General features: G+C 38.7%; 1 protein-coding gene across 3 annotated transcripts in view; it reads left to right on the top strand.

The window, feature by feature from the left end:
• Positions 1 to 6,030: 6,030 nt before the first annotated feature.
• Positions 6,031 to 20,374, top strand: part of CARF (calcium responsive transcription factor) — a 42,289-nt gene continuing 27,945 nt past the window's right edge. For 2 of the 3 annotated variants that reach the window (XM_068138317.1, XM_068138318.1), the window contains exons 1-9: positions 6,170 to 6,249; positions 7,320 to 7,440; positions 9,608 to 9,737; positions 11,793 to 11,877; positions 15,558 to 15,747; positions 17,822 to 17,942; positions 18,830 to 18,973; positions 19,423 to 19,659; positions 19,987 to 20,149. In XM_068138317.1, the coding sequence (XP_067994418.1) occupies positions 7,320 to 7,440; positions 9,608 to 9,737; positions 11,793 to 11,877; positions 15,558 to 15,747; positions 17,822 to 17,942; positions 18,830 to 18,973; positions 19,423 to 19,659; positions 19,987 to 20,149 (1,191 nt within the window). In that variant the 5' untranslated portion in view covers positions 6,170 to 6,249. Of the gene's footprint in view, positions 6,250 to 7,319; positions 7,441 to 9,607; positions 9,738 to 11,792; positions 11,878 to 15,557; positions 15,748 to 17,821; positions 17,943 to 18,829; positions 18,974 to 19,422; positions 19,660 to 19,986; positions 20,150 to 20,374 lie in introns of all 3 variants that reach the window. The other variant, XM_068138319.1, reaches the window with a different exon arrangement.

Here is a 20,374-nt window from a genome sequence, read left to right on the forward strand (position 1 = left end):
CTGCGCTGCGCGGGGGGGGGTGTGACCAGGAGAGCAGGGTGAGGGGCAAGGGACGAGGTGCACCCTATTTCCCTTGGGGCTGAGGCGTGGAGGGTGCATTGCTTAGGGTGTTCGTAGGCACCTGCGCCGCTGGAGCGGGGGTCCCATGCTTTCCCACCTCGTCCGGGAGCCGCCTTGTCGCACCCCCGATTGGACTGTGCGGGGCAACCAGCAGTACCGGCTTTGCTCCCGTGACGGTGAATAGTTCCTCATGTAGAGCTGGGGCGTTGCTGGAGCCCGCGAACGGCCGTGTGAGACTGGTTCGCTGCTGATGGTGTCTTCTCCCTGTAATTCGGGTGTTTCTTCGCATGCAAAGTGATACATCAACAATAAACTTACTACTAAAAGTCATTAACCCAACACGCAGTGGACTTTAAAGCTGTGAGTGGATCTGTTGTTTTGGAGAGAAGGTTGTTTGGGTACCTGCTGTGTCCTATCTAGGTTGTCTTTTTCCCGCCTTTTTGTCAATTACGTGCGGCTCTTCAGGGAACAGCTGAGCTTTTACCCTGTGTGGGGTCTCAGACAGGGGCAATTTGTTGGAGCGGGCAGGTGTCGAGTCAGGATGTTTTGCGAGACTCCGAAGTCTTGTCTGTTTCTTAAGTGTACTTAAAAGAGCTGGCGTTGTTTGTCAATGTAATTTACTTCCGCAGGTGCATTGCACAGATATTTCTGCTAGCAACACAAAAGTGATTTGAGGGACATTTTAAGTAGGAGTCTCCGGACCTGTGCATTCTTAAAAGTATTTGCCTCGTCATCCATGATAGTGATAAGCAAAATCTTAAACTTGGTGCAAGTTAATATAAAGCTAATCGTAGTTCATTTACTTGAAGGTATTACTATGTCCTTTTTCCTTCCCTGCTGCCTTTTCCTGTAATTTGTGCCCTTGACAATGACAGTAGAGAAATGTCAGCAGAGGTGGCTTTTTCAGACAATGTGTTTAATTGTAGTCAGCTATGTGATTATCCTTTTTGATAAAATCCCTGAAACATTTCATGAAAAATCAAAGGGGGGGGGGGAAATCGTAAGGCATTCAATTGTATGTATTTGCTGTCACAAAGTATAACTTAAAAGCAATATGTGAAATATTGCTGTCAGAAATCCTAAAACAAGAACAAATATTTTTTTTTTTTCCCCTATTTTTCTTAATTGAAAACTTGAAAAATGTGAGAGGATTCCTTCCTGCCTGCCCTGAGAGAATACTCCTAGATAGAATGTGTTTATGATCACAATGAACTTGCCCATTTTTTTTTCAGTTTAGGTCTCTTCTCGAGATTAAAATTGTGCCCTGTTGACTCAGTTTTAAAATAACTGGGATTCTGAAAGGCAGTGTTCCTCTTGAAATCTGGCTATGTCTTGCTTTCACTGGGAGGCCTCATAACTGAGGGAAGGCAGAGGCAAGCATTCATAAGAGGACTTAAAATTATGCCAATCTAGAACTGGTGTTTTTAGGGACCTCTTCTTGTAGTTGGTAGCTATAGATATTACCATAGAAAAAATAATTGGAGACAAGAAAATACAGAAGTCTAATACCCTGTCTTAAGACAGGGTGGAGATGTGACGGATCAATTATGAGATTTTGAACTAATGCTAGTTTGACTTTTCCGTTGGAGTCTCTCAAAGTTAGTATATTAGGAAACACTGTGTGGGTTTCTGCATCAGAGAGGAGCTTGCAAATGTTATGAGAAAGGTTCACCTCAAAATGGGCATTGAAATCCTGTTCCTGATTTTGCACAAGTTGTACCTGTAGATAATAGTGTGAACCTGCTGTGTGCAAGAGGTGCCACTGGCATTGCCAGCTGTATTATGGGAGTTCTTGATCACTAAATAAATAGAGATTTGACTGCCTTTTGTGTTTTGTTAAATGACCTTGAACTATCACTATGTTTGTTTTTTTAAATGAACTGCTGATGGTAATGTGTAGGCTAGATTGTAGTGCACAATGTTTGCTCTCTTGAAGATCTGTTTGTAAGATCCTGCATGAAAAGCTCATGGTGGTTGATGTCTTTGCCTGTGCTAGCTGTTCCTGTGGTTGCATGTTGTCTTTGTAAAGATGAGCCAAGGATAGCAATGGCCATACATTTCCCTTTACTTTGAACAAAGTCAACGGAAGCAGGGCGGAGGAGGCAGTCTTGTGGCATTAAAATGAAGTAATCCTTAGTTTGGGAGCATCCTTGAAGTGGTGGATTTCACAGAGAGCAACCTGTAGGGTAGTTTGGGTGGAGCTAAGGATGTGAAGAGCTGCTATTTGGTTTGTTCACAGAGGATACAGCTGTTGATCTTGTACAGTAATGTTAAACTCCCATGTTTCTCCTTCAAGCTGTTAAGTGTGGGATACAATAGTGTTACCCTGGAAATTTTTATGGCACTTTACTTAAGTGTTAATGAAAAGAAGAGATAGATTGATGTTAGTTACTTGTTTGTGACAAAGCAACCATACGTAGAACCACAGAATGGTTTGAGTAGGAATCAATCTTAAAGATCATCTAGTTCCAACTCCCCTGTGGACACCTTCCACTAGACCAAGCTGCTAAAAGCTCTGTTCAGCCTGGCCTTGAACGCCTCCAGGGAGGAGACATCTACAATCTCCCTGGGCAGCCTGTTCCAGTATCTCACCACCCTCACTGTAAAGAATGTCTTCCTAATATCCAGTGTAAATTCCAGTTTAAATCTATTCCTCCTCGTTCTATCAGTATAAAGCCTTGTATGAAGTCCCTCCCCAGCTTTCTTGTGGGCTCCCCTTCATATTAGAGGAAACTGGATAAATATCACTGCATATTTACCCTGCTGCTTTCATTTTTTGCCCTGAGCTTTATCATGAAGCATTGTGAAATACAGGATGTTGGGCTACTTGGGCAGTTGCTCTGACCCAATAACAACTGTCTTTGTGTTCTGCAGTTGAGTTACAGCACACTTAGGGTACATGCCATTGGTGTCTCTGGAACAAACTTCATCAAAGAATTGCTTTGGCAAAACTGACACATCTTCTTTGTATCTTTTAACTGAGGGGAAATGATTGAATTATAAGGAAACCTAGTTTTCCATCTTTTTTTTTTCTTTTCCCCTCCTGCTAACATGTTTCAGATTTTTAAACTGAAACTTCTCACAATTTTTCTCAGATCCAAAGATACAAAATATTTAGCAAATAAGAGATAATTTCATTTGGAACTTGGAGTGTCATCACTTGAAGATTGAATGGAAAACTAAATCTGCTTTAAAGTGTTTAATATATTGAGCATATGAGCAGCTTAACTTCACAATATTTGTATCAGCAGGGTGATTTATTCAGCTCCAGATGCCAAGGAGTTGTGGATTTACTTTCCCTGTGGTCCCTTAGACCTTTGCAAAGCAAAATAAATATGTGCTTCCAGGGCCGCACAGTTCTTTTCAAAGTGACTCCCTAACCTTTTACATTCTTCTTAACAAAAGCTGTAAATTATTGAAATACCTCTGCTAAAAAAGTCCATCTCAAGGAATTTACTAACTAGTGCTGAAGAAGATAAAGCTGGTAGGAGTCATGTAATAATATAATGCTGTCTTGTCTTTAAAATAAATACTGAAAGGGAAAATTCTTAACACCCTTTCCTCTCCCTCACCCCAAACTGCCGGAATTATGTTTTCTTCCATTCAGTTTGGTGTATTTGTGTAGTTTTTATTACGTGTGTAGGCCAAGCTAATTTGTCATTTTGTCTTGTTTATGAGTATTTGGCATTGATCATTGCTTTAAAGAGCATACTGAGTGAAAGCCTTGTCCTATGGGGTTGGCAATTCACTGTCCATTATTATCGGTTTGCCTCAAAGTTTGTAATGGACAGATGAGGTCCTTGAAGTACTTGTCTTTGGGATAGGGGGTAAATCTCTGATGTGCTGGCAGCTCTATCTTTTTGTCTTTCGTCACATGATTGATGCCAAATTTTGTTTCAGAAATCTGGTGTTCTTCCTGCCCAAAACTTACTGCTGTAGACTAACAATAGTAATTTTATTTTATTTATATGTTTTATAACCCACTAAAGTAAATGTAGTTTACTTTAAAATGACTGCATGGCAGACTTGGGTAACACATCTTGTCTGTTGATTGTGGAAGCAGATGACTAATGTTTTTGTAAAGCAGTACTGGCCTGTCTTTAAATACCAAATGTTCTCTAGATGCTTATGGGTGTTACTTGAGTGCTTGTGGACATATTTAGATGAAAATCACAAGAGTGTGTACGTGTGTGTTTTGTGTGCATGCAATGACAAGCAATTTGTCTCATGCAAGAGGCTAAACTGTGCTTTTGGAGCAGCTCACTGAAATTTTTCTGCTGTGGGTAATACAGTGATAAAGAGGCAGGAATCTCTCAACTTCATAGTTTGCAGCAGCTTTAGCAGTTGTAAGACTAAATTTTTAAGATTAAAAAAAAATGTGCATCAATGTCTTACTGGAGACTGAAATATCGAAGGATTAAATAAACTTTTAATTTCTCCAGGTTATCTTGTAATGGAAAAAAGTGGACCTGACCATGACATTGTTATGGAAGGATCTAATGATTTGTTCATAGACATCTCTAATAGTACAGGAGAGTCAGAAACGACAAACATATTTTTCAGGTGAGGTACAAATGTTCTATCTTTGTGGATGCTTGCTTTCTTTACACTCTGTCTGAATTTACAGTATGATATTTCACCAAAGTGTTTTTGTCACACCTTTATAGTATTACAGCATTTCCTTCTAAAAAGTACAATACTTCCTTTCCTTGGATTCTTGTGGCATTTAGTTTTGAACTGATGAATATCCAGATGTTACGTGTAATGACAACCTCTAGCAGTTATATTAATAGAGTTGTAGAGCTGAAGAAATGTGTTTTATTGTGTTAACAAAATTCTTTTAATAAGAGAACATTTGGTGACCTGCCTTTGAGTAGGTGGTGTTTAAAACTAGGTCAGATTGCTTAGTGACCAAATGTGGCAAACAAAAATCCAAGGATGCAGGACATCTGTGTAGGTGTTGGCTACACATCAGCTACCATACAATGTCATTCATGCTTATGGGCTTTAACACAATTAGTGCCATTTATTTGACACTGCTTGTCTGATGTAGTTTACAGTAGACAGTTTCAGTACAGAAGACAGTCCAGGTCTGACTCTAAAATGTAGAAATGTTTTTCTCCACTCTTTGTAGTTTACAGATTTTTGTAGCAGAAATGTCAGAGTTGTTTGTCTGATGGCTGCAAGACATGGAACAGCTTGCACTCCTTGCATGGGCCAAATGACAGCCTGGCATGATATTTTTACACAAGGGTTGCCTGTTTTCAGTTATTTTTACAAGCTTAATATTTGTGTTGTCAGAGTTTCAACAGGATAGATATTTGTGCTTAAACATTTACTTTTTTTTTTCCTTAAACAAGATGTGCTGTAGGAACTCGATTCTGCAAGCTTGTTGAGAATAAGCTCCGAGGACCTATATTGTGAGACTTGCAAAATCCGATTCTTGGTCTTGTGCTGTGTAATTCTTGGGCTTTAATTGCTTTTGTGTTTCTTCTGTGCTAGAGAATTAAGAAAGCATATAGAGATTTTTGTCTTCATAGCTAAATGCATATGTCTAAAGACAGACTAGAACAGTAAGATTTATTTTTAAGTCAAAATCAAGTTGATGGATATTTTACTGAGTTGGTTTTTTTTTGCTCTAAGTTCTCTCAGTTTCTAAGTAGATTTGAGATGTTTTAAATTGATGAGTAATTTTGGGGGACAGATTTTGGACACACGGTATTTTCTTTCCCCTTAGAGGTTGCTTTAGGAAGCAGAAATATGAATACATTTTCAGCATGGAAACGGAAAACAAAAATAGAACAGCTAGTCTTAGCTAGCAGAAGGACAGCAGCTCCCCCCGGATATGCAATGCAGCACACTGGTTTTAAATGTTCTTTTTTTTTTTCCCTTTCCTTTTTTTTTTTTTTTTTAATAGAAATACCACACAAGATTAAAGTACATTTTGCTGCTTTTCCTCTCTGAAAGCATCTAACCTGCCTAGATTCCAGGGATCCATTGCTTGGACAGAGTGACTCTCCTGCAGTTTTGCCCACTGCAGGACACCTCTCAGGCAGTTCTCCATCATCAGCTGCACCCATACAGCCGCCCCAGCCACATCCTCAGTCTGCAGAGGAGTTCCACCTGGTAGACCAGACCGGGTGGCCTCTCTATGAGCTGCAGCCTGTAGGAGGGCCCAGTGCACCAGTGGTGAGTGTGTCTGAAACAGGGCCGGTTGGGTACTCACAGATGAGGGAGGGAACTCTATGAAGAGCTCTATTGCATGGGACTAGTTTCTTGTAACAACAGCTGATCCAGACTTTAGCAACAAGGTGGAACTTTTCAGTGATTCAGTTAATATTCCAGTTGCCCTTCCTCAGGTAGGTAAATCCTGTCTTCAGCCATTACTAATTTTATTAAACAACAACTTACATCTTTTGTCATTGTCAAGTGTGGATGGATATCATTGTGTGGTGATATCTCATACTTCTACCACCACTACTTTCTCTGTATTCTCTAGAGAAGTCTCTTTGTGGCTTTTTTTCAGGGATTAGAACATTTGCAATAAGCTAATCCATTACAGCACTCCTCCTCCCCAATTAATTTACTTAAAACATTGCTTTTTAAGTCTTAACACTTATTTTGTAAAAACGTAACTCTCTCATCTAGAGGGTTTACTTGGCATGTGTTGCACTGGCACTGAAAATATTTTCACCCATTTGAAGAGTAATAAATCATAAACAAGATAATATTTTATATTGTTCTGTAGGTTTTAAAGCATTATTTGGAACAAGTCTGTAGTAATTGTAGGGAAAATTATTATAAGGAGTTAAGTTGTCAGAATTCCAGATAGAATTTATTATTTTTTTTTTCAAGTCATGGAGGTTTTTCTTGTCTGTTTTTGCATAAAATGCTGCCCATGGAGGTCAGTTTCTTGAGAGTAAAAGTCAAATTTTTCTATGCTCTGATTAACTCTATTAGTCACAGTGAATTAAACTGTGAATGGCTACCAGGTTTTTGATAGCTGTAATAATAGTCTTGTAAATTTCAAATTAATGTGTCATTTATTGTAGAATCCTGTAAGGTTTTCTCTCCTTTTATCAGTTAAGGGACTGTTTTAAAAGAAAAGAAGTAATTTTAAGAAATTGATAGTAAATAGGCAGTCTATTTCTTTCCAACCAAAATATTTGCCATTCTGGTAATAAGGAAACCTAGTTGTGCTGCATGATGCTCACCACACAAACTAGTGCCATTTGTGCTTCTGTGTGATTCCCTTACAGATGATTGTTGCCAGCCAGTCAGAAAATGGGCAGGTGCTGCATGTCATTCCTTCTGCCCAGCCAGGAGTGGCCCAAATGATTATTCCTCAAGGTCAGCTTCTGGATGTGACCAGCTCACAGGGTGAGTTTAACCTGTGGGACTTGAGGATGTGTGTTCCTGTGACTAAGCAAATCCTGCATGATCTCTCTTTAAGCACCTTGTTCATACATACTGCTTTTCCTTTGTCAGTTGTAAGACAAAAAATACATACTGAATCTGCTTCCTGATTATGAATCTGGCACTCCACACGCCACATTTTTTTTGTTGGACAAAAGCCTTATGAAATAAGAATTATTATGGTCACTAGGTATGTGACAGGTAGATTGAGATATCAAGCACAAATCTTCTGCTTGCCTTACCATTAATAGGAGTATTTGTGCAGAGTCAGACAGCTGTACTATCAGCTTCAAATTTTCACTGTTTCCTTCATTTTCAGTGAAGTTGTTAATTCATGTAACGCAGACAGAAGAGTTAATGTTCTTGTGGTCTGTTCCAGAGATTGTGGTGACGATGCATCTTTTGTGAAGCCAGGAGTGAATTACCTAGGTAGAAATTAATTTCCTAGTGAACTAAATGAGATGCAACTCACCCTCGGTGTGTTAATTGTGACATTTTAAGTATGTACTGATATGTACAAATAGAGGAGGAAACGTTTATCTTTTCGCCAGAAAAGGGACAGGTGGAAATCTGAAAGCATTGGTTATTTATCTGCAAGCCTTGATGGGTGGCAAAATGCTGTGTGTTAGTTTGCATTCACAGAATAAATCTGGGAACTGGGTTGTCACATTTTGTTAAACTCTTTTAGCATTTTCTGTTGAAAATTACCAAAATCTAAGTGCTAGTTAAGTAAGTACTCCTGTGGAATGAGAGCTCAAAGGTAAGATGAATCCTGATAATATGTGGACAGAAAAAAGAGTTCGGTTTCAAGTCATGATCCATCTCTTTTTGCTGATAGTTGGAATGTGGTTTCATTATCTTGTACTGAGAAACTTGCTCCTACCCTAATGCTCTTCTTTCCCTCTCTCTCCAGCTGCACTTGAGGGGTAAACCCACTCTTTGATTACAGTGTGGTCTTACCTGACTCTGAGTTGGTCTTTAGTTACAAAATAATTGCTGCTACTTTTTTTAAGCAGTAAATGTTTCAATACCAAGTAGTATTTTTTGTATTCTCATTTTTCATCCGACATGGGGCTCCATTTTTGCAAATAGCTGAGTTTCACAGTATTTGAATGCATGTAGCACAACAGAGCTATAGGGGTTTTGTGTTTTGTTTTGTTCTTTTGGCTTTTTTTCCTAGATATTTACTGTATGAAAGGCTTTGTAGTTAATTAAAAGATAGGAAAACTTGTCTTTGGGTTACTATGAAGATTAAAGGAGAAGAATGGATTGCCAGCCCTTGAGTTTCACTTACTTATACATGATGGCAATGCATGAAATTGCACAGGCTTCAGAGTAGACTCTAGTGTCTTAAGGATATGTCTGTGTATAAGGTACCAGTGCTCCAAGCTTTGAGCAAGAGTGGTGTTACTCTAAGGTGCACACTTAAAAATACTCAGTCACAAGCTTTCTGATGGAGTGATTTATGTACTGAGTCATTAGCTTATTGCTTTCTTAGGATGGGGAAAAACTTTCATAATTGAAGGGCAAAAATCTCACATCTAAAGAGAGCTCCCTGCTTATTTTTATTTTGAGACCCAAGTATGAAATGCCTGCTTTCAGATTTGCATTACATTTTTGTTTAAGTATCCACACACAGGCTTCAATAAACAGTATTTTTTGACTTGTGGTTTGCTCTCTGTTACAAAGAAAGGCCAAGATATTTTTCTAACAGATTCAAGTGCAAGGTTTAGATGTTCTTTTCTAAGTTCCAAAGCAATATTGTAATCTCCTTTTTTTTCTTATTTTAAAAGCAACAACTAGTGTTTTTGTTCAGCTGACATAAATAGTTGTGCAGTATTGTAAGGATCTGTGGAAATGTAAAGCAGAGTAATTTGTTGTGGAAGGATTCATTAGCAGCAGCACGATTACCAAAGTCCTTGAGTACAAACAACCTTAGCCAAGTGTATCTTCATGTGTGTGCCTAGAGGTTGAGTCTTAATTCACAACTGTTAAACTACTTTATGGTCTAGCAATCTTATTTCATATGTCAAAATACTTGCTTTTCCAACACACAGAGCTTAGTCATAGCTTGTCATTTCCCCATTCTGAGTTCAGTTATTAACCAGGAGGATGTTTTATTTTTGCAAAGATGTTTCGGAAGAGAAGTGTGGTGATGGGAACTTGCAGACTGTGGCGGTGGCTGCTATAGCAGACAGTGCAAGCAGTTACATTCTGCATCCACAGGCATCTCTCACCATATCGAAAAAAACAACCACCAGGTAGGTCAGGAGTTAAAAGGATGAACAATCACTTTGGTCCACTGCTAATATTGCCTTTTTTTTGCACTTTGCTTTGCAATGTTTGTCACAAAATTACCATAGAATGGAGTTATGAACCTTTAGTGTTAGTGAATTATGTGCTTGCAGGCAATCCTTGTATGTGTCAGAGCAGTGGAAAAAGCAATTAAGGTACTTGTATGACAAAGATAGTTTGATCTATTCTGACCAGAGTATTTAAAGTAGCACAGTGAAAATTACTGAAATTACTCCAAAGGGAAACTAAGAGTTGAAAGTGAGCCATCGAAGGAACTGCAGGGAAAGCTGAAGGTTGAGGGGGAGAATTTCTTGTATGAATTTATTAAAACCTATATAAACCATCCTTCTACAAGAAGAGTTGGTTATAGAGATGCATTTTTTAGATAGAGATTTCAATAGGTTGCAGTAACAGGGAGAGCCTAATCTTTGTTCTCTGTCTTCAACTTCCTTTGATAAAATATGAGAAAAGACCTGCTAGTGGTGTGTTTCAGTGGAACGTGTAGACAAGCAGATTGGTTAGCAAAGTTCCTAAAGTTAAAATAGTTAGGTTTCTTCTCTTTATACCCACATGATTCTGTCTCCACACTGTGACTATTTTAATTACTGAATATTCTGGGATTCTCTTTTGCTTAAAAAAAATGTGGTAGTTTTAGGCTATGCCTTCAAAAATTTTCAGTTCTTGAAGAGAAAGTAGTAAAATGTAAATAAATCACTACTGGGTGTGAAAAGGAAAACAATGATAGCTCTAAACAATCCCTTTGGAAAGATAATGGACTTAGGCTGGTAATGTAAACAATTTCTTTCTCTTCTCATTTCTTCGCTCTGGGAGAGATACTAACTCGCTCCTGCTTGACCTTGGCTGACTTGTTTTGGCTAAGTCTAACATATCTTTGCTCCTTTCTCTTGTCCTTTTTATGTACAGGAGAGTAAGGGGGGGCAGGGAGGGAGAAGCTATTGTCTTCCCCGGTCTTTGACCAGGGTGGTCTTTGTTCTGTTTATTAATAGTAAATATTGTAGATACTGTCTATTTTGTACATATTCGTTGCATTCCATTGTAGATTGTAGTTTTGCTTGTAAATCCAGCTTTCATTTGCTTCCAACTGAGCTGGTCTGGCAAATTTAATGTTGGGGGACAATTTTCAACCCACCATAAAAACAAACAAACAAATCAAAACAGCAGCAGAAAAAGCAAAGAAACAAAACAGTGACAAAAGAAAACCACCAAAGGTGGCATTAGTTCTGTGGATTGCAGGACTAGCTTTGCATTGGTTTATGCTCCTTTGAAATTGAGATGTAAGAGATTAGAATAGTCTACAGCACAAATTACATATATTCAAGAAACATTTAAAATAAAGAAAAACTTTGTGAATCGATTTTGTGAACACACTTTTCACATATTAGAAAAATAGTCCTGTAAAGGAGATGTATTTGTATGGCTAGGAGGTGATGCACTTGAGTTCTGGAATAATAAACATTGACTAATCATTTTTAATTCTGCAGGATTTAGGGAATGGAGAAACTAGATATTTAAGAGTTGTTGCTGCTGGTTCTTAGTAATTTAAAATAAACTGTGCAGCATTTAATGAGTGTTTGATTTTGGTTGTAGTCTTTACTATTCCTCCATCCGGCTGCATAAAAAAATATTGAAGGCGATCAGTTGGTCTATGTTTTGTCTGTTGTTGTCAAGCAATGATGAGAATATTTGAATGCTCAGAGGTCTTCCTAGATTTAGAAAGTAGTGGGTTTTTTAAATATGTTTTCTGTGAATTATTTTATCAGTGAAATAGAATATGGAGAAAACAAGCCCCTTTTTTTAGGGCAAGTTGATTCAATATCTGTTGTCCTATCATTTGCTCAAGGGTTGTGCATAATGCACTCATTCCATGTATTTACTGTAGTTTGGACTAAATTGTTGCTTTCCTGGCTGTCTGTATAAATTTTTTTTTTCCTTTTTTTTTTTCCTCTTAAACAAAACAACAAAAAACAAACCACACCTTTTTTTTTCTTCTCTTCTTCCAGGGTAATAGAAGATCACTTTCCCATCCCTCTTCAGCCGTTGCCACCAAATACGCCTGCTTGGGCACACCGTCTCAGGAACTGTGAGGTGGGCTGCAAAGAATTCTGATTTAATGTTTTATCAGCTGGATCCAAAATACTGATTCTATTCCATGAAAGGAGTAACATTTATAGTTGTAGAAGGTGTGTTCAAGCTTCCTGGTATTATGAAATAGTATTGGTACTAGCTAGTAGAATAACTAACCATCAGCAGCTCCTGAAGTAAAAAATGTTTCTGAAATCTCAGTGTCGTTTACCACTGAGAAAGGCCATTGTGTGCCATGTTAAGAGTTCACTCTTGAACTTCAGTTCAAGCTCTGCTGTCTTCTGCTAAGCAAGCTGATTTTTGTTATTCTTAGTCATCCATTAATTAAAAGATAAAGTTGCTTTTATATGGCCAAAGTCTGCAACTGTTCATATTAGTTTCCGTTGTCACTTAGAAATCAAAATCCATATGGCTCATCAGGGTCAAGCGTGGCACTTACTGGAGTACCTTAACGTCAGTGTTTTACTAGGGATTTCTGTTTTAGGTATTCTCCTAGGATACTTTTTTGTTTTGTACCGGCATGATTGCCAGTACTGGCTTCTCTTTTGTTGAATAGTGCTCTTCTCTGTGATGGCTTTTGACCTAAACAGAACGCTCTCTCTGTTTGCGTGTCATTGGATGACTGCAGAACTCTCCTGATGACTGACGTGATATCAACAGCTAGAATGCTAAAGTGCTATCACACTCTTCCTAATAGATGTTTATTTTACTTTATCTTAATACTTTTATAAAGGAGAACTTGTAGTCCCTAACATGTTCACCTCTTCAGATATCCCTGCTATTTGAGGTTTTTTTCCTACTGGTCTTGTCACTGCTAATTGGAGATTCCAGTTGCAGGGACTTAGAAATTTAATTTCTTTCTATATCCACTTAGAAACACTTAAAATTACTAAATATATTAACCTACTCCTCATTGTCATGTGCCTTCCATTTTACACAAGTGGCCCTGTACACTACTGTAACCACTTAAACATTAAGAGAATGATTTAATTAAATGGTCAGTTAGTTCTTAAAGTTCAGTATAATATAACCTGTATTTCTGTGATTTTTGGCATAATGTGGCACATACAATCCTGTCTTAACATCAGTGTAGCTTATCTAAATATGTTTGTACTGGCTTCATTTTTATAGGAGGACTCGTATTATGGTCTACTTGCACTATCTGAGTCTGTTACAAGAAATTTTACCTGCTGTGTTAAAAATTCACAGCAGCAGCATTTATAAAAGAGAATTCATTTTTTAAGAGAAGGAAAATAAAAATACTGTCTGAATGTGTTCTGAAGATATAAATGTCTGTTTCTAGTGTTCAGCAGAACTATTGCCTGCATGCAGTATTCTTTAAAAAAAATAAATATTTTATTGCTATTTTTCCTGCAGAATCAGCCCACTCAAGGAGGAGTAGTACAAATAAATTCTCTTCCTCCTTTTGTGGTATCAGCAGAGTTGCTTTGCTGTGTTTGTCAATTACACGGCATAGATCCATTGGAGGCTGCTAGGATGCATGTGCTGTTTCCTGGGCACAGACTACAAACAATGGGATTTTAAGGTGTCATTTATCTTTCTGGCATAACTATATTGCAGCGTGTTTTGTTACTAGTAACAATATTGAAGGGTCCAACTGGAATTTGGACATCCTGTAGAGATGCAGATAAATATGGCCACTCACAATTCCACTCTTCCTAGAGCAGGAACAGACTTTAAGCAGTGTGTGTGAATTTCACAGAAGATGCCAGCAGATGAAGCTGTGGCATAGCCCGTGTACATGATGCCAGCCGTATATCCCAGGGGGCTGACCAAGACCGAACTCTAAATGGCAATGACTCCTTTGGCAGTTAGTACTGTGGGCAAACACAGAGCAGAATAGGAGACAGTGCATTAACTTTTATTGCTGCTTTTCTGCCACAACAGTCTTATATCCCTAGAAATGAGGTCAATGACCTATTTGTAGTGGACAAGGTATGTAAAGAAAAATGTTGGTCATGCAATGTTCTCTGTGTGGAGTGGTATTGTAATCCCTCTTGTGAAAGGAGGCATCCCATGTTTCTGTAAAAAAGTTACCTCTGGCATTTCTTGGGCTGCTTTGCTTCTCATGGATGTTTCAGATCAAGTTTTGGATAAAAATGTTACTTACAGTCTCTGGCTAAACAATTGCCAACTTCTGTTCCTCAGCACTGCTCTATGCGTGCAGCCTGTGTAGACTTCCTTAACTGCAGGAACAGTGTGCTTGCAGCTGCTGAAGTGTAAGCAGCTAGTATCTCAGAAGGACATATGCAGCTGGTACATGCATAACCCTCTGCTTTTGGGCTTGTGCTGGCTCAGTCCATTCACAAGGTGTTCATTTATTCTTTGTGACTTTAGGTCATGCTGACCACAGACATACTGTTTTTCTTTGATGACTGTGATGCAGGTTTTCTGCAGGTGTCACTAAAGCATTTGTGTGATAAGAATGTTGGAGAGACACTGTTGCTGCTTTTTGTATAAGTATTATTTAAACATTTGGCTGCTCTGTCATTAAGGTGGCAAAATGGATTCATCAGATTGTAGTACTGGTTCACCACACATTTTCCTCTCAGATGTGCTGTAAAACTGAGCTGGCAAACTACTCTGGGTGTTACTTCCAGCTGCTTGCTCAACCTAATCCTGGGCTGCCTATGAGGAGAAGCAAAAATGGTATCCAAATTAGGATAGAAAGCTCTTCTTTGTCCTAGCGCTTTCACTGCTTGCTGCCTGACCCTGGGAGACCAGCACTGAATCAGCTGTGATGACTGAGCAGCTGAAGAGCTGTAACAGGGGATGTTGCAAAGGCAGCCAGTTGTTTATGCTTTGGTTTTGGCAGAGGTTTTGTTGGATTGGGGGGGGGGGGGCGCTTTTTGTTGTTGCTTTGCTTTGGTGTTTTTTTGTTGTTTGGGTGTTTTGGGGGTGTGTGGATTTTTTGTTGTTTGGGTGTTGTTATTTTGGGTTTGTTGGCAGCCTTTTGTTGTTTTTTGTTTTTGCTTCTTTTCCCCCCCACTTCAAGTCATATTACATGCAGTTTTTCTGGAGGTGCCCAGAGGTTAGCAGAGTTCATTGAAGCCATCACCAGTTTGCACATGGCAAATCTATTATATTATGTATCTGTGTAAAGTTGAGTATCAAGAGTGCCCTGAAGATTGGGAGGAGGATTACATGAGACACTGAATTCAATGTTAGTGTGACAGTTTTGTGATGGTAGAAGCAGGTGTATTCTGCTCCAGCTGAGTGCAGCATGAGTGTGTTGAAGTAGATGCACAGGCAGCTTTTCATGCTTCAGAGATACTCTGTGGGAGTTAAGTGAACGTGTTTGCTGAGATGTAGGACCTGACTGCAACTGAAGTGTGTGTCGGGGGAAACAACAGGGAGTGAAATTGTCCTGTGGAAATCAAAGTTGGCAGTAACTGTAATCTTTTCAGAGGTTCTTGGTGTACTTAGGATCTTTGAGTGCAGGCAAACTCCTGACCTCAGTGGGGACTACTCTGGTGTTAGATCTGATGGTGAATCTATTTGTGAGGATACTAATGGAAGGCAGGGGGAAACAACCACAAAATACCAAGAATCTGGGCCTGTGTCCTTGCATGCAGAGCCCCTGACTACTTCTGTTTTTTTGGGGTAATGCTCAGCAGACAGATGGGTGAATAATCCTATTATTTCACCTCCTTTCCATGCAGAAAATTGGGGACTCGTACCGTGGCTATTGTGTGAGCGAGACAGAATTAGAGAGCGTTCTAACACTACACAAGCAGCAAACACAAAGTGTGTGGGGGACACGCCAGTCTCCAAGCCCAGCCAAACCTGCCACACGGTTGATGTGGAAGTCTCAGTATGTCCCATATGACGGTATCCCCTTTGTCAATGCAGGTAACTAACTTTTGTTTTAATAACCACTTTCAAAATTTCAATTTAGTTGTCAGCTGGTCATAAAGAAGAATCTTTATGGTGTTCTTTAGTGTTGATAAAGTCAAGGCACAAACATAAAAAGAAAGCAGCTTGGGCCACCTTTCTGACACAGTCTAAAGGAGCTTGTTTCCCTGAAACCACAGACTTAAGTGTAATTGTGATAATTTCCTTTTGTTCTTTAGAAATAAGTTAGTTAAGTGCCGTTTGATGGAGGTGCTTGTGATGAGGTCTTTAAGTGGAGGTCTGATCTGTGCTGTTAGGACATGAAAGCTCTCAAAGGGTAGGAACTTGTCCCAGTATTCTTGACTAACTTGGTGATCTTTGGAAGAGTTTGTTCTAAGTCAATGAATTATTTAAATGGCAGCCTTTAAAGAAACTAAATATGAAAAGAAAAAAAAAGCCTCAGCAGAAAGATTTGTTTCTTTGTTTTTTTAAATTAATGTGCAGACTTGGGATGTTGGTAATGTATTTAGCTCATGATGCATGAAATACTGAGTTCATTTGGATACATAATGAACAGACTTTATTTGTTACACAGAGATCATGAATGAGAAGTAGGTTGTGTGCTTGGGTGTTTTTTAAATTATTTTTATATTCTGAAGGTAACTGAAAAAGTGAAACGTTAGCATCAGTTTTAAAGCTTCAGCTGTAAATTGTGAAGTAGAAGAAAGCTAAGAATAAAGCCAAAAATACTCATGCTTTTAGTTTTTCTGAGATGTCTTTTAGCTTCCTATAAGGACTGCCTGGTAAATGAGTTGTCTCATGGAAAGATGTTTGGAACAAAAACATGCATAGATTTTTGTTAAAGTGTTGCAGACTAATAGAGACTCAGGTTAAGCTGTAATACTTTTTGCTTTGCTCAGACCCCCAAACAGGCATTATGTATATTTATAATGTCTTGCCTTTCCAATACATTTTTATTTAGCTTACAACTCCTCTATGAAAAGCATTGTTAAAAATTCTTTACACCTGTAGAGCAGAATCTGTAAATGTGATTTACTAAACTACAGTTTAAATCCCAGGTAACTGAATTCTAGACTGTGTAGGACAAAAGTGTTCTCTAGGGGTATATCAGAGAATATAAATGCAGAGAAAGTGGGTAGCTCCCTATAGCACGAAACACGCAGGAATCATCCAAATCTTGATTGTAAGAATTATGGGTAGTTTGTACTTTTGTAAAACGAGGGCCTCATAAAACCTCTTTTGAGATTCATGTTAGCAAGGACTAGTTTAAATCTCTTGAAGTATTTTTAGTCCTAGAGCTTTGTCTTTAAATTTGCTTTTTAAAAAGAGAGAAGATATCTGTTTGTTATACATAATTCTTTTAAATATCCTGGGGTTTTTTATTTGTGTTGCATGTTTTAAATTTAATTTTTAATTCTAAAGCAGTAAATCATTTGGTATCTTATGAAATAGACTGTTACTACTGTGATACTTAAATGCTTTTGGTGTTATCACTTATTTGTGCTATAGGCAGCTTCTTGCCTGCATACTGGAGTATATGAATTATAAATAAAAAATAACTAAACATGGACACAGAAGAAATTTGGAAGAAGCTCCTTTCTTGACCACTTTAGTGCTACACCTATTACCACTTGTGTTAGAAGTCTGACAGAAGACACTTGCTACAACTTTAGAGACAAGCCATATTTATGTAAGCCTGCAGATGTGCCACACTGAACAGGGTTAGTTAGCAGATAAGACAGATCTGACTTGCAAGCAAGCATTTGCAGGATAATATGGTCTGAAGTATTTATTTAAGACAGGAGGCAGGATACCGTAGCAGCACAGAATACAGTATTTTGCCTTCACATAAGTTGCAGGAGTGTTGTGAAGTGCGGTAACTGTGGGAAACGCTGTGAAACTCCTCTGGCTTACACCCCTGTGTATTTGAATGCTAACTACACTTAGGTGTTCTGCCTTCTGAAGAGTCACAGATGGTTTCAGGACTCTAGTCTTTCCTGTAAATACTGTTTTACTGTAATAACTTACATGATTGTTTGGATAAGTAAAGTGCATTACTTTCTCTTCCCAGGAAGCAGAGCCATTGTAATGGAGTGCCAGTATGGGCCAAGGAGGAAAGGGTTCCACTCCAAAAAAGCTGCTGAACAAGATACTTCCTCTGGCCATCTCTACAAAGCCACTTGTCCAGCAAGGTAAGAATTGTTTATAAACCAGAAATAGCTACTCAGAGTCCTGGTCGGTGAGCCTTAGTAGAGCACTGTTTGAGGCTGGTAGCTGATGTGCATCATAGCTCATCGCTTTGTATCCTTTGTAACTTGAGGTTGATAATCATTTAGAGGGAAGGAGGAAATGCTGTCCTGTTAAACTGAATGAGGCTGAGATTTGATAGGTTGCAAAGCAGCAGTGCATCATGATGTGAAATACAAGTGGGAATTATTCTCTGCCTGGGCATTAGTTATTGTGGTATCCTTTAGTGACCACTTTTGGTCCTGAAACTTTGCCATCTTGGGTGGTTTTTTTTTCCTTTGGGCTTTTCATTGCACTCATATCAATCAGACATCTTAATGTAGCAGATGTCATATTTGCTGAAGGCATTAAAGTTCTTCCTGTTTACTGGGGACTTTCTTATTATCCAACAATAGTGTTGAGTGTTTTTCCTTGTCCTTGATCATTCTTTGGGTGCTTGTCCAGTTTTTATTGGTCTAAGAGTGTGTTCACCTGGATAGTTGCAGCTGGGTATGTATATACTAAGTTCTGGCTTCAAGCCTGTTCAGAAATGAAGTTGTGCTTTCACTGTACTGAGGGATTTGCTGAGGTGCAAAATTACTCTGGCCAAGTGGCTTCAAGACTAGCAGAAGTGCATACATCTCTGTTGATGTGTCCTTGTCAGTTCTGCTGTTCTCTTGGAGGCTCCTCACCCCCTGCAACACTCTGCTTGAACTTTTTCTATAATTATATCTGATATATGAAGTAGGTGGGGGATTTGCCTTCCCCCTCCTGAGGGCAAAGTGTACTGAAGGAAATTGTTTGTTTTGTTTGTTTGTTTATTTTGTTTATTTTTCATCCCCATCCTTGGAAGGATTTATATTAAAAAGGTTCAAAAGTTTCTGGAATACAGGGTTCCTACTGACCCTAAAATTGACAAGAAAATCATAAGAATGGAGCAGGAGAAAGCATTCAACATGCTGAAGAAGAACTTGATAGATGCTGGAGGTGTCCTCAGGTGAAACTTCCACTTTTTTCTCCCCTTTATCTTGACAAATGAAGCAAAAAGGAGCAATAATTTCCTTGCTTTGATTTACATTTTACTTAGTCACTTCATTAAGGCTCTAGATTAATATCAAAAGCAAAAAATCCCGCAATATTGGTAAGACTTTGATGGCTCTGGAGTGTTAATTTGGTAAATGTATTAAGTACCAAGTTGTGGAATTTAAGCAGATATTTTTGTGCAGGTAATAGAAATAGTTGTGTTATTTGGGGCTTTGATCTGGTTTACATTGAAAAGCATGAGGGGATCATGAGCTCTGAAAGGCAGTGTCTTCCAGTTCAGAGTCTGTAAAAATTCAAGTGTCTCTGACTAGGTTGTCTGTGATTGTCAGAATGTTCCCCAAGAGACTAATTTTTTTAACTCTGCTTGAGAATTGTGTGTAGAAACTCTTTCCTTCTCTCCAGGTGGTATGTACAGTTACCCACTCAGAAAGCCCACCAATATCATGAAATGAAAACTTCCTGCCTCCCTTCTTCACCCTCCCATTTTTCTGTGTCTCCTCCTGAGGAGGAGGAGGAGGAAGTTGTTAGAGGTGAGAACTGTGCTTTGCCTTCCCGACTCCATCCTCAAGTGGCAGAAAAGATCCGGGAATTGGTGTCTCAAGGAATAGAGCAGGTCTATGCAGTAAGGAAACAACTAAGGTACAGAACTGTCTCGCATGCTCAGTCTGTGGTGCTGTATTTTCTTTTGCATTTCAATAACTGTGCTGATGCATTACTGAACATATTTCCCATATGTCTTCTCTTTCCATTTCATTGTCGAAAGCCATGAAGGGCTTCTATCCCCTTAAAGTTAGTTGAATAAGTGGGGATTTGTAGTTCCAAACTCTGTAGCAGATACACAAAGAGCTTTAGCTTGCTCTTGTCATTGTGACAAGAGGATGGAGAAGGTACTGGTGTCTATAACACAGGGAAATAGCACAATATATTTGAAATGCATATATTTTGATGTTCTTTAACATGTGACAGAAAGTATGTGGAAAGAGAATTATTCAAGCCTGATGAAGTGCCAGAAAGACATAACCTGTCCTTCTTCCCCACTGTGAATGACATCAAGAACCACATTCATGAAGTACAGAAGTGCCTGAGGAATGGCGAGATGGTGTGCAACTCAGAAAGTATGCCAGCAACAGTATGTTTGCCTTTATTTCTGTTTGATTTTTGGAGTTAAATATTGGAAATTTTATTTTTAGTTTTTACCACAAAGCTGTATTTCACCCAAAATTCGCTATGTTTTTGTATTTCCAGCAGAAATATTTTCAGGGAAATCTTTAGCTGAGAAAGATTGTATTGAACGTGAATAAAACCATCTGACCTTATTTGCATTTATCTAATCAGCTTAAATTACTATCAGTCA

Source organism: Melanerpes formicivorus, unplaced genomic scaffold, assembly GCF_026170545.1.
Source record: "Melanerpes formicivorus ecotype bairdi unplaced genomic scaffold, bMelFor1.0.p_v2 SCAF_5, whole genome shotgun sequence".
NCBI lineage: Eukaryota > Metazoa > Chordata > Aves > Piciformes > Picidae > Melanerpes > Melanerpes formicivorus.